General features: G+C 32.9%; 1 protein-coding gene across 1 annotated transcript; it reads right to left on the reverse strand.

Annotated features, from left to right (window-relative positions):
- Positions 1–5,870: 5,870 nt before the first annotated feature.
- On the reverse strand, positions 5,871–13,027 carry LOC102620035 (protein PLASTID TRANSCRIPTIONALLY ACTIVE 12, chloroplastic). The gene is made up of 11 exons (XM_006468194.3): positions 12,836–13,027; positions 12,612–12,691; positions 12,413–12,483; positions 11,069–11,731; positions 10,828–10,940; positions 9,809–10,068; positions 8,969–9,090; positions 8,662–8,730; positions 6,947–7,000; positions 6,678–6,785; positions 5,871–6,379 (listed from the first exon to the last, which is right to left on the reverse strand). The coding sequence occupies exons 2-11, from the start codon at positions 12,643–12,645 to the stop codon at positions 6,281–6,283; spliced, it is 1,593 nt and encodes a 530-aa protein (XP_006468257.2). The 5' UTR covers positions 12,646–12,691; positions 12,836–13,027; the 3' UTR covers positions 5,871–6,280.
- Positions 13,028–14,159: the final 1,132 nt, after the last annotated feature.

Raw genomic sequence — 14,159 nt, forward strand, 5'->3', positions numbered from 1 at the left:
ATGTACTTCACAAATTTTAATATAATAATATATATCTTAGTTTTATATATTTAATTATAAATATCAGTGTAATATATATTATAATATTAATTATAAATATTTATATAATTTAATAATTTAATGTGCAACGAATATTAAAAATTTTAATGTGTAATGAGTATTATTAAAAAAAATATATATATTAAAAATCACAATAAACAAAAGAGTCAGGTCGCTCGCAGGAGAGCTAATAATTATCAGGGCGAAGAGGTTGTTGGTGTGTGGTGTGATATTATTGAGCTTATCGTACAAAGAAAGAGAGATGTCAAAAAAGCAACAGCTCAGCTGCTTAGATTTGTGGGGTCCATGAAAATTTTGGTGAGGCCCCACTCCCCATATCTCAGTCGTATTATCTGATGGCCCCACCTTTGACGCCACCCCTCCCTAAATTTCTTCTCACTTTCCCCCACGCATCACTCTCCACTTATCTTCCTTTTTCTTTCATTTGAATATAACTGTTCATAAATAATAATAATAATATTATTATTATTATTATTCACGGTTTTTTTTTTTTTACACTATGACATTTGATGTTTCTCACTTCGTGAGTAATTTCACTTTTAGTCACTTTTCTTTTATCTTTCAATATAAAATTACGTCACAAATATCTTTCATCCTCTTCTTGTGCAATCTCATGTGATTTTAGTAAGTAATTAAACCACCCATCACTTGCGGCTTTTTTTCTTTTTAATAGAATTTTCTAATTTATAACACAAGATTAAAAATTCTTGTTACTTTTAAGTCTTTTTTTTAAATATATATAATTTTTACCTCTCTTATAACTTTAATTAATAACATATACATTGGTTCACTTACGAGTTTATCATAAACTTTTTCTATTACTAGTTTTGTATGTTTGACATTTGAAATGAATAAAATTAAAGATGAGGAGCTTTTTTCTTTCTTTTTTATTAAGTAATAAATCGAAACGAATGTTAAGATTGAAGATAGAATATAATCTTTTAAGTAGTTGGCACAAAATTATGATTAATGATAAGTTTGTAACATAATTTAAGATTCTCTCATAAATTAAAAGAAACTTTAGTCTTGACTATTTGTAACCGTTGAAAATTGTAATGTATTTTTTTTTTCTATCGAGCTCCAATTTGCAATATTTGTCGAAAAAATTCATTCTATTAAGAATTCAATGTTAATTTTCAATCAAATACATTTTCTTTTCTAAATCCTGCTTCCTTTAATTAGTCAATAATACTTTTCAATTGATTAACTTAGTCATTCCAATAAAATGACAAGAGGTGATGTGCTCACTCCCAAACAAAACAACTCGAACATCATGCAATTGAATGAATCGTGATTTATATAATAAGCTTATTTTGTGATAATTTCAATATCCATCATATAATTTGTTTTTAATTCGTCAAATGAGAAAACACATTTCCTCAATAACGGGAAGACAATTACAACTTTTAAAACATTTCCCTCTCATGAGGATGTTTGGGATATACCAAACCCATTAACTCGACCATTATCATTTATTTTATTTGCCCTAATGATGTGTGACAAACACGAGGTTAGGAGTAAGGCTGTGGCTGTCCCTTGTAATTTCCATTAATTAAATACCAAACTCATTTGTGTTTTCTATTAATTTTTTTTTTTGTTATTACTGCATGCACTTGTCTTCAACTTTTCCCTTCAAGATGTCCCCCAATTTATTTTATTTTTTTTTTGTGAAAATTAAATTCAAAACCCTGTATCGTTAAATCATTAAAGAAAGTGAAAGACTACTAAAAAAAATGAGTGTAATTTTGAATATAAGGGTGTTCTAATCGCCATGCACATTTAAAATTGAGTCTAAATCGAGAGAGAGGGAGAAAAAAAGAAGAAGAGAGAATGCGTGCACGTCTCAAATTAATTGCAAATTTGCACATGCTAGCAATTAAACGGGGTTGAGCGGGACCGATGATTAAGCTCCCTTGCTCGATAGCCACACTTAAACTTTGGTTTAGATAGGGAGAATTATTGATTTTCTTGTTTAGGTTTATCAAAATATTAAATAAGTGTAAAATTATTAAAAAGCTGCCACAATTTTCCTTCGACTAATATTTTATTTGTATATTAATTTAATAATCAGCAGCATGTAGACAATTTAACAAGAACAATATGACACTCATAGTGAGGCAATTGTAATAGTGATAGACGTTTAGTCTAGAGGTGGAGCCCACACGTTGTTAATTAATCATGTTTCATGATCAATGAGAGTACGAGACATAGAAGAATTGATGACAAAGAAAGCTAATGATTATTAATAATAATGAATATAAGAGAAGGGCATTAGACATAATTAATGATCTCGTGACATTAAACCCATTTAAGGAAAGCATAGCATAAAATACAAGACTAGAGAAAACACAAAATTACACAAACATGTATGTGTTGACCGCCATGTGTTTGTGTTTTTCCCCCCCCTTTTTTTTTTTCTTGCCCTTTCTTTTTGAGATTTGTTAGTACGAGTCTTGTGAGGAGGCAAAGCAAAGCAAGAAAGCAGGCCAACATTTGTTAGATTTTTTCTTGATCATGTTTTGGGTGACATAAAAACTACAGGCTTTGATTTAGTAGTAGTCTTGCAAATTTGGTTATGCTAATTGTTTTGTTTGCTGCCCACCATCCTCTCTAATCATTAATTGATAATCCTCTCAAGCTAAGATAATTAAGAAAAAAAGGTGGGGATTTTTTATATGCTGTCTCCCACAAACCCCGTTGGCCCAATTATGTTTCTAGTCAAATCTTTACACGAAGAAATAAACATTTTATACATTTTTATTATAGTCAAACACTTTTCTCACTCCCTTCATACACACGTGGTTGAAGGGCATTGGTTCAAGATTTTGGACTGATTATCACTATTGCTTAATAGTGCACACTTTGTAGTGATGTTTAAATGTATTTAGAGATAGAGATTCAAACTCGAGATTCTTCATATCTCATCCATTTTATATCATATTATTAAGAATTTCAAGATCTCATTGTATTGTTTTTATGAGATTTATGAGTATGGTATGATTAGATACACACATATACCCCTGATTACAAATATAAATCTTTTAAACTAACAATATTTACACGTTAAAGAAAAAGAAGAACTCATAATCTTCTTCATCCCGTATTAGAGACAAACATGACTTGCACAAACGGTCAAAAATTGTGTGCTTCTTTCACTCTTAATTGTTATTCTTTTGCCACTTGGGCTTGTAGCCCAGTGGTGAATCATTACCTCAAAGTTAAGTATGACTATGAGGGCAATGGTTTGAGTCCACACGGACTCAACCTCCCTCAATTAAACATAATTGTGTGGAGATTTCTTATAACGTTTTTCTCCCTTGCAAAATGCGAGTGGAATAGAGACATCCTTCCTCCGTGAGGGGTATTTGGATGGACATATACTTCATAGAATAAAAATGTAATAATATAAGTTCCAAGTATATATCTGATTGTAAATATTCGTGTAATGACTTGCTGTCATAGCAGTTGTATATATCTCTATGTAATACAGATACTTAATCAATTCAAAAAAAAAATTGTTATTCTTTTTGACAATTTACATTTCCAATTGCTGGGCTGTATGATATTTACAAAATAAGTACAGAAGAAGCATTGCATTATGAAAGCATTGCATTATGAAAGGGACCACTCAGAATACCACCAAAGCATCTGTAGAAAATGTGGTATCCTTCAAATAAATAATCTCAAGGATTGCTAATTTTTTTTTTAAAAAAAAAAAAGCTCGCATAATATTACTAGTACATACAATATTGAATGATAATATATTAGTATTAAATTGGAGAAAGATAGAGAGAAGCGGGGATGGAGGAATTGAAAATAATAAAAAGCACTTTTAAGATATTGTAGAGGAAAAGATAGATAGTGTAGGCCATTGGGGAATAAATTAAGGACGATGGGTGGAGAAGACAATTTTGAGCTTCATATCATGCATGTTATTATACTCACGGTTTAGAATTTTCTGCATATCTAAAAAAACCATAGTAAAAAAAAACTCATAGATTTAAAGCACTCAACTTGAGATTTAAATTATTGAATGTGTAAAATAAAACCTATCCGGAGGCTGTAAAATTTCGTTTAGTTAAGTTATCATAGCAATCCCATTATATATATATATATATTTAGTTAGGTACATTCTCTGGAAGCCACTAGTTCTGAAAAGAAAATTGATGATTTGAAAAGGGAAATCTGTTTTACATAGGATAAATCTTAATCAATGGCCTACTGAGGCTTTAAGCTCCCATAATTTCTCATTGCATGGGATTCTTAAAGACCTTTTTCTCTTTTGTACCACCACCTTTCATGGCATCAAATGCTCTTAATTGTATCTTTTCCTTTTTGATCTATCCTTTGTATTCACTATTCAGTGATGTCAGTAAGTTTATCATGTAATAGCTAGAGAGAAGCATGTTAATTAGATAATTGACTAAACTGATAGTTTTAAAGATAACGAGAGGGGGAGAGAGAGAGAGAGAGAGAGTTTTAAAGAAGAATTATTTATTTATTTATTTATTTTGGAAGTATTAAAATGCATTAAAAGGGTTAAGAATGACTAAACATAAATCGTAATATAAGTGTAGTTATAAGGCCATATTGAGCTAAGTTCTATAAATTAAGACAATGCTTAAGACTCTAGCTTAAATTAGAACAATGCATAACCAACCACAAAATACTTTTTAAGAAGGTTACTAAGATATTAAACCGAAAGGAAAATAAAATGCTCCACCCATTAAAATCTCATAAAGTGCTAGAGAAATTTGATGAGTCTGACCTTCCCAACTCAACTATTATAGGCAAAATAAGGGGATTCCCTCGATGGCCTACTCAATGAATCCCGTAAGGTCATTGAAACCTCAAAGCATTACTTTTGAAGCCAACCCTGAACTCCAGGATATATAGGCAAACCCTCCCAATTCGGACACTATAGCATTATTGTGTGAGGATACCGAAAATAATCTCCTTGAACAACAACACTATACTATAGCTAGCGACGACTACAATGGTAACAAACATTAGTAGCGGCAGCAACACAACAGCAAAACACTAATGCTAGCACTAAAGCTGACAATAACAACAACATCATCAGTAGCCAAAAAAAAAAAAAATTACAGAAAAGGAAAGTGTTGGTTTTTTTTTTCAATTTGCCAACGAAATTTTGATTTGCATTTATCTGTGGACAAACGAGAAAGGTTATAGTTGTGCGTGTGTGTGTGTGTGTGTGTGTAGACTTACCGATAAGAACGCCCGTGTGACTGTAAATCAAATATTAAGGAAACTAAGCAAAGCCCAGTTTTAATCGATCCAATGGACAACACTTGTCGTGCTCGGGAGATTGAGACTGTTGGGCTTTTATTTGGAACCCAAAAGATGAATGGGCTTAGTGCGAAGCAACCTTCGATAGCTAATGGGCTACAGCAAGCGTTAAACAAATTATATAATCCATATACACGTTAAAAGGCACAGCCACTTTTTCGTATTTGGAATGATCGTATGAGATTGGAAATAACAGTGTATCATCATATAACGTTTTACGTCGCATGGAAGGAAGGGAAAAGCTTAAATTTTTATTTAGTTTACAAAAATTGAACATAAATACATGAATCAAATCTAAAATAAGCTTTTTTTTTTCAAACTCATTTGGCATTCATGCGTATCACCTTATTTGTTTATTGTTACTGTTTAAAAATAACTTTTGTTCTAAGTTAAAAGATACTCTTATGGAGGGAGATACGAGAAGGAAAAAAAAATTGGAACAGACATGCAAAGGAAAGGAAGAAATGGCAGCGACAACAGATGAGCAGAGACTCATGCGATGATTTAAATAAAGCCATCATCATAAACTTTAATGCTGTACAAATGAAAAATTTAGCCTCAGCATATAGGAAAATGTCATCACTAGAATCGCAAAATTTGACGCTTTAGTAATAGTACACACTACAACAGATTTTAGCCCAACGTCTATACCCAACTCTCTACTCTCGCATCAACCACAGCCTTAGAATTTGACGCTAAAATGTTTAAACGTCCATGAAAATGGTTATTATTTTCATCAGAAAAGCCTCGCGAAGACAATTTACATAGCATCAACTCTCTTCAAGAGCTTGACTCGCTCATATTCATTGTATGCAAGAGTGTTTTTGGAAATGATCATCCTTTACCATAACCCTCACCTTTCATTTGACCAGCTATTTCTCTTCATAACAGCCACGTTTCGATGTAAGCATCAGTCTTCTTCATCAAAATCCAAAAGAAAATCGGTCAAGTTCTCTGAATCATCAACAGCTTCTTCCAGAGACATGGGACCATCCTTTTTCGGCTTAGCCTGAAAGTACAAGAATTAGTGAACAAACTGGTATAGATTGTGAGACAAGGAAGTGCTCTAGGTATTAAATTATTTAACAATTTTGCAAATGTTATTGAGGCTGTCTGCTCTCTTGCACTAGTAAGTTCAAAAAACTGCTGCAGATACTATTATCTTTCTTTTTAAAAGCCTTCTTGCCACTTATCAACCTTTTCCCATTCATACAAATGAGAGGTAGCATTGTATGGAATTGTGTCCAATTAACCATTCAACGTTAAATAATATTCTACAAATTAATAAGATCAAGAAACAGAATCACCTTTGACTTTTGAAGCTGAGGTGTAGACTTGAGGACACTCCAATTCCGCGTAATTTTCTCCTCTTCATCATCAGCATCAGCATCTAAATCACTATCTTCTCCTTCCTCCTATTAAAAATAAGCGTGAAAAGAATATGTGATTACTCATAAACCAACCATGACCAATAACCATGACTGCAGCAGGAAATTTATTGGATGACAAATTCCAATAAGACATCCAGATAAATTGAAAAGATAAGATCAAAAAGTAATTCAGCAATGATACTTACATCTTTTTCACCAATGTCAACAGCTTGTGCCATTGCTTCATCCATATCTGTCATCTGCTTATGCAGCAAAACATCAAGAAACGGGCGATGATTAATTGTTTCCTTCTAGTAAGAATTGATCTTGCTAAAAAAATTGATTCAGCATCAATGAACTACTCAAGTAATGATTTTTTTTTTCTTTTCTTTCTTATTCTTTTTTCTTTTTTTTCAAATGCATGCCAAGCAATTGAATTACAAGCTTCCTATACCTCCAGCCCCCTGTTCCCATGTGTCCAATGGGATTTGTTTTTATCAAATGTTTTGGAAGTTAACCAATCTGGAAATCATGAATTGACTAGTTTTCCACATCCAACAGTATATCAAGTTTGATCACTCTTTATTTCGTTAAAAAGAGATTATAAGCTTCCTATATCTCCACCCCCTTGTTTCCATGTCTCCAATGGGATTCGTTTTTATCAAATGTTCTGGAAGTTAACCAATCTGCAAATCATGAATTTGACTAGTTTTCCACATCCAACAGTATATCAAGTTTGATCACTCTTTATTTCGTTAAAAAGAGATTATAAGCTTCCTATATCTCCACCCCCTTGTTTCCATGTCTCCAATGGGATTCGTTTTTATCAAATGTTCTGGAAGTTAACCAATCTGCAAATCATGAATTTGACTAGTTTTCCACATCCAACAGTATATCAAGTTTGATCACTCTTTATTTCGTTAAAAAGAGATTATAAGCTTCCTATATCTCCACCCCCTTGTTTCCATGTCTCCAATGGGATTCGTTTTTATCAAATGTTCTGGAAGTTAACCAATCTGCAAATCATGAATTTGACTAGTTTTCCACATCCAACAGTATACCAAGTTTGATCACTCTTTATTTCGTTAAAAAGAGATTATAAGCTTCCTATATCTCCACCCCCTTGTTTCCATGTCTCCAATGGGATTCGTTTTTATCAAATGTTCTGGAAGTTAACCAATCTGCAAATCATGAATTTGACTAGTTTTCCACATCCAAGAGTATACCAAGTTTGATCTCTCTTTATTTCATTAAAAAGAGTCTCTAAGCTCTGTGTATCTTGATCATATTTTCAATGGATAGCTAGCATCTAGCGTTCTCTCTCTTTCTTACAGTTGAACTTTCTCCATCCTCTGTATTGCTTTACAAAAGAAGTTTTCTTATATAAAAAACTCACAGCCCAAGATGAAGACCATGGCTGAGACTATTGTCAGTGCCCACTATGATCCAGGGCTGTAACTAGGGAGTAGGGAGTATGTCTTTTGAGAAATCCATCTCAGGATGATCTTGCCAGGACTGCCTTTCATGCTTCACCAGATGCAACCCAAAGCATAGAAGAAAAGCTCTCTTACTGTCTCCTTGTACTTCAGGTCAAATTATCCTCATTGATCAAGGAAACAATTGAGTTATGCTACTTTGTCCTAGCCTTTTTGCACCAATTGTGCCCAGCAGGCCAAAATTCAAAAATGGCCAAAACTCACTGTTTTGAGCTGTGGCCTGCCTAGGCATGGCTCAGGAAGACAATATGAACCGAAAAGAAAGCAATTGTCCAGTGCTCAATTATTGAAAAACAAGGATATAAAAAAAAATCGAAGAAAAGATCTGTTGAAATTTAAAAAAAAAAAAACTTTGCATAAAATGAGAGATAAAAGGCAAGAAATTCGGTGAAAAACAATATTGAACAGTGAAGTTTACACTTTACCTCAACTTCTTCAGTCTTCTCTTTCGTTAGAATCTCTTCAAGCTCCTCTCTTGATATCACTTTTCCGTGCTGATAAAAGCAAGCAGAGATCAGCACTTGAAGACAAAGGCAATAATCACAGTTGCGAATGCAGACACTTGAGTGCTTCACGTGCTTAATGGACTTCAAATTTTAATAAGTAGAAGGGTGATGAAAAGAAATGGAAGATATTTGAGCAAATGGAACATAGTTTCTATGCACCTCTCTGTGCTGAGTGTTTTTTTAAAAAAAAGAAAAGAAAAAGAAAGGAAAACACACACAAATTTACCTCCTTTAGATAATCCAGCATATTGGGAGTTGGTTCATGGAAATCTGGACCTCTGTAATCAATCACTTCATCTGGATCTTGAATATAGTTCACAGTTGGGTAAACTGGATCTCCACCCCATACTGCAAAGGCCGGCAGTCAAGAGATTTATCAACCACCAGAACATCGTAAGGGAGCAGGCATATTTATGCCTTTACAAATACATTAAAATCAGTATACATATTTGTCCGACTTGAAAGAGACAAGCTATATCAGTATTAGTAAATCAAAGATCCTTGTGAATGGTTAAGTAAGGGACTATTATATGTATATTAATGTTATTTTTAAAATAAAAAAATCATTATCAAATTGTAAGTAATATAGAAGGGAGAAAAAGTAAAACGCGGTTCCCTGTTTCTTATAGATATGGGTTTCTTATTTAAAAAGTTGTTTGGCTAACTGTTTCCAGAAAAGCTCTCCACAAAACTATTCATACTCACCCAGCTTTATAGAACAGAAAATTGTTTAGGAAATTTCAGGAACTTTTCTAGATGATCATGCAGAAAATAACTAAACTAATAAATAAATAAATCATGAAATTTTTAATGGTAAAAATAAAAATAAAAACTAAAAAGATTAATCTACATGAACAAGATATTAAAAAAAAAAGTCTTTTTTATTTTTGCTGGAGAAGGCAAAGACAATCTCTGTCAAATAAGAGAAAACCGCTTAACTGACTAAAATTGTATCCTACTTATAAAACATTCCACTTATATGGGTTAGCGAGGAGGTGATAAATGAAAATAATACAAACAAAGACCCGGATATAATGCACAAACTTATAAGTTAAAGAGTACAAACTTTGCTTTATTTGATCCTCCCGGAGTCGCATTGCTAAAGGATCCCTTTTAATACGAATATCATTTCCCATCATTATGCGATATTCTCGATCTGTTTGATGACAAAACATTTCAATTAACTGTGTATTTTCATCTTCACCGGTCTCCTCGTAATGTTTCTGAATAGCTTCACGTGAAGTGTCCCTCTTCCATGCTTTTACCCATTCAGAGTAGTATGCAATTGGCCCTATCCTTTCGAGCCTCTCTTGTTCAGCTTTAAGTCTACGGAAATCAACAAAACATTCATATTCCATTTCACTTGCAGAAATGCTTCAATGAGTTTTTTGTAGTCAACCAATTAGGTTATGAAGAACTTAATAAATAAATAAATAAACAAGAAACAAGGGTGAGTGTAAATGAATATCACCATTTTTTTTTCCCCAAACATCAATAGGAAGCATGACGCTTAGCCAGATTATAACAATTTTATGGACTGGATTTCAGAGATATTAGAACCTTCTGAATAGGTAGATGTAGGTTGTCTTACTAGATTTTGGCTAACCTGCTAGTATTTGGTATTTCAAAATCATAAAACTAATGTGCAGAATCCTCTGTGAACTTGCCTTCTTATGAACAGTTGGTACAATTAAGGTAAAAAAATCCAACTTTTTCCATCAACTTGTAGAACCTTTCACTTTTCCAACTTCTACCAATTTACATTCAACTTATTATGTCATGCTTCAGTTTCACTTTCTTCACTTTTCCTACGAAAAGGAAGTCCAGCTTCACCTAGACTACATTCTATAAATCCTGTCTACTTCTTCTTAAATGAAAAACAATTAATGTCTACCTCATCTTAAATGAAGTCCAACTTCACTTAGACTACATTCCATATATCCTGCATAAATCTTCTTAAATGAAAACCAATTTATGTGTATGTCTCCAGAAAGGGATCAAGATAGAAATCAAGAAACAAAAGAGATGTCAAAATAAATACTAAACCATGGAATTAAGAGCCATGTGTAAATGTATGTATGAAACCTTTCTTCCTTGAAAAGATGTCGTCTAGCTCTGTAGAGGGCAGTTTCAGTTAATGTTGGATGTTCACCATAAAGCTTTATTTGCCCAGTCTCTGCCATTGCTTTGAGAAAAACCTACAAAAATCCATAGACATTGTAGTCAAAATAGAACAACTTGTTGTCTTCTAAGCAAGCGCGCTATACATTTTATCAGTTAAATATGACCTTCTTCTAGTCATTATCTATTTCCTAATTCCACTAACCGTTTCAACATCAGGTCGCCTTCTTTGCCATCTTGACCATTGTTCCTTGTCTGATTTTCTCCAGTTCCACCATAATTCTTCACTACTTAGTGGCTCCTCTATTGGCTTCCTCACTTTGGGATCAATGAATGGATGTGGGCGGCCAAGTTTCTTGTCTAATTCATATTCAGTTTCTCCTTCAGCCTTAGATTCTGTCTCATAAACAACATACTCAGATGAGGACTCTTTAGGATCTTCTGTTGCATCCTCAGAAACTTCAGGTTCCAATGAAGCACTTGATTCCACAGTCACTTCAGAAGATCTAGCCCTAACAGATGTTTTATACTTCTTCCTCCTACTCCCAGGATGTTTTCCATAGGAGGGAGATCCTGTTGACTCACCAGTTGGCTCAGGAGCCCTGGCAGCCCTTACTCGACTGGCAGTGCCTTCTGGCCAGTACTCCTCTCCTGGAATACTTGCGCGTGCACCCGAGGCTGGTTCCAGCTGCCCAGACGCTGAGTCGAAATAACTATAGTAGGGAGGACGCTCAACAGACACATACTCTGGTAATTCATCATTCTTCTCACACTTTATACGACGAACTGAAGAGGTCCTCCTAAGTAGATTGTTCAAACGAAGTCTAGTTTGCAATATTCCAGTTGGAAATGAACCTAGAAATGATGTCTGGATAGTTTACAGAAAATTATACGTGTATACAAGAGTGCCACGTCAAATGGAATAAAATAAGCTATGGTGAAAAAACAATGTCTCAATAGTTTATACAAAATTATATATTTAAATAATAAGTAACTAAACATTTATTTTGGTGTCCAAGCAAAACAAAGATACATAAACTTGCATATTGTACTTGCTGTTGTTTTGGAAATTAGAAAATAGCATAAATACTACAACCAAGCTAGGTTGATTGGTACAACATGCTCAAAGTCTTTTTCTCTCCAGAAGGGAGTTTGTGAGGAAGACTTTACAGTTTCTAAAGTCTTTATTACCTTGAATATGATTCAAAATCATAATTTGCCTTCCTTTTCAACATTTTGCTTGCAACTGTACAAAATCGAACTATAAATAAACATTGTCATATTTAGGTATAATAGGAATCATTTTACATTAAACTAAAGCAGTTATACTTGGCCAGCCGAAAAACTACAGTAACCCACACAAGTGCAAGAGTGGTTGAGTTCGGATGTTTCATTGAAAATATAACGGTTCCCAAACCATAACTACACAAAAATTACAATTAAAAATAACTACAGAACAAAGACCAACAAGTAAAATGAATACAGAAGACAACAGCGGAAAATTAGTATTAATAAACATTAAAGGGAAAACTGAAAATTAATTTAAAACCTGAAAACGGTTGAAGTTTGGTTTGCGAGTAATAAAGTCATCTGAATAATCTACTGGCCCCAATCCTCTATCTGTCACACCGATAACAAAATAAAAAGATAACTACAAATAAGAATTTCTCATTCAAATTCGAAACAATAATTTCATAGTAACTGAACCAAACTTACAAGTGAAAAATAAACTCTAAATATAAACTAACCTTGATACATCCACGCAGCTGAAAGGGTCGCCATTTTCACTTAACTCGACAAACTATGGCATGTAAAATTGCAAGAATAACTGAAAGGAAAAGAAAATCAAATCGTTACAAAACGCACCGTTTCAATATTCAAGGAGGAAGCTAAAAAGAGTGTTAGAGATGAAAGATGTGAAATGGAGTGAAGTAAATTAAAGAAACTGAAGTTGGAGAAGGAGAAAACGCACCGTTTTACTTTTAGACGATGGTTTTACTAATGAGGGAGATGAATTGACATGCATGAGCGAAGCAGTTCTTGTTCGTCAGGCTCTTTGGAGGATTTACAACTTGGGGTTTAGTTTACTTTTATGGAGATTTTGAGGCTGCATCCTACAGTACAGGGTTTTAGCTTTGGTAGTTCGGCAAGTAGAAAAAATGAGAGTGAGAATATTTTTTATAAAACGGATAAGAGTAAGATGATGACTGCAACGCTGCGTTTCATTTACACCCCTCTCTTTAGCGCCATATCCTTTTACGTATTTATTACTTTAACCTCACAACAATTACTATTTTAATCCTTGTTTTAGTTACATGGAAAATAAAATTCTTCTGTATTCAATTGAAATCGAATTATTTCTTATATTCAATCTGTTGCAAGGTTTTCATCAAACAGCTTATCCATCACCCACATTGTCAATAGCTAGCTCTTTAGTCTTTTCTTTCAATTTTTAAGCATTAAACAAGCAGTCTCTCCGTCTTTTTCTTTTCTTTTCTTTTTTTTTTTTTTATATATTTTTTTCAACTCGAAGTGGTAAAAGAAAGAGGTGAAATATATAAGAACAGCAAATTTTTTAAGAATTTTTTTTAGGTCATGGTAGAAATTAGAAAGAAAGAAGAATCTGTTGAATAAATTAAAATGTCAAAAAATTCCAGACAAAAAGATCGAGTGTTGATTATTAAATTTCTCTTCTTTCGCTCTTTTAGACTCTGGGTTCTTTTTCTCAAATGAAAAGAATAAAGGAAGCAATGGGGGTTCTATGATGAAGTTTCGAAAGTTAGTTTCGGAATTTTTAGGGGTGTCGGGTAAAAGAAAATGTAATTTTCAACTATTTAAATTTTTTAATAAAGAAACGGGTGTTAAGAGGACTTGGCCATTTCATATGATATATCTACAATGGGTATTAATTTTATTTAATGGGCATTAAAATGGGTTTGTAGAGTAAAAATATAAATTTTTAAATTTTTTAAATGAGTTTATTAAGTAAATAAGCTTAATAAGTATTTTAATGAGTTCAAATAGGCACACTCAAATTAATATTTTGGATTATGAAAATTGATCAAAATAATGGCAAGGGGTAAATTAGGATTGGGTGGGGGTATATTGAGAGATAAAATTTATTTTAAAATCTTTAATGGGTTAATTGACCTTTAATTATTTTAAAATTTATTTCTCAATCCCCTCAATTTATCTCATCAACTCTCATTTCTCATTTAATTAATATCTTTTTATTAGTATTTTCATTCGTGGAAACTAATTTACTAAAAAGAATTTTTATATGTTTTTATATTGGA

This window comes from Citrus sinensis, chromosome 2 (genome assembly GCF_022201045.2).
Source record: "Citrus sinensis cultivar Valencia sweet orange chromosome 2, DVS_A1.0, whole genome shotgun sequence".
Lineage (NCBI taxonomy): Eukaryota > Viridiplantae > Streptophyta > Magnoliopsida > Sapindales > Rutaceae > Citrus > Citrus sinensis.

Bases quoted from the DNA above. Each gene is read 5' to 3' on its own strand.
- LOC102620035 (XM_006468194.3), bottom strand. From the start codon at position 12,645: ATGGCGACCCTTTCAGCTGCGTGGATGTATCAAG. The intron at 10,941-11,068 runs GTTAGTGGAATT...GGATTTTTGTAG, and splicing joins GGCGACCTGATGTTGAAACG to GTTTTTCTCAAAGCAATGGC. The intron at 8,731-8,968 runs GTAAATTTGTGT...TGCTTTTATCAG, and splicing joins TGCTGGATTATCTAAAGGAG to CACGGAAAAGTGATATCAAG.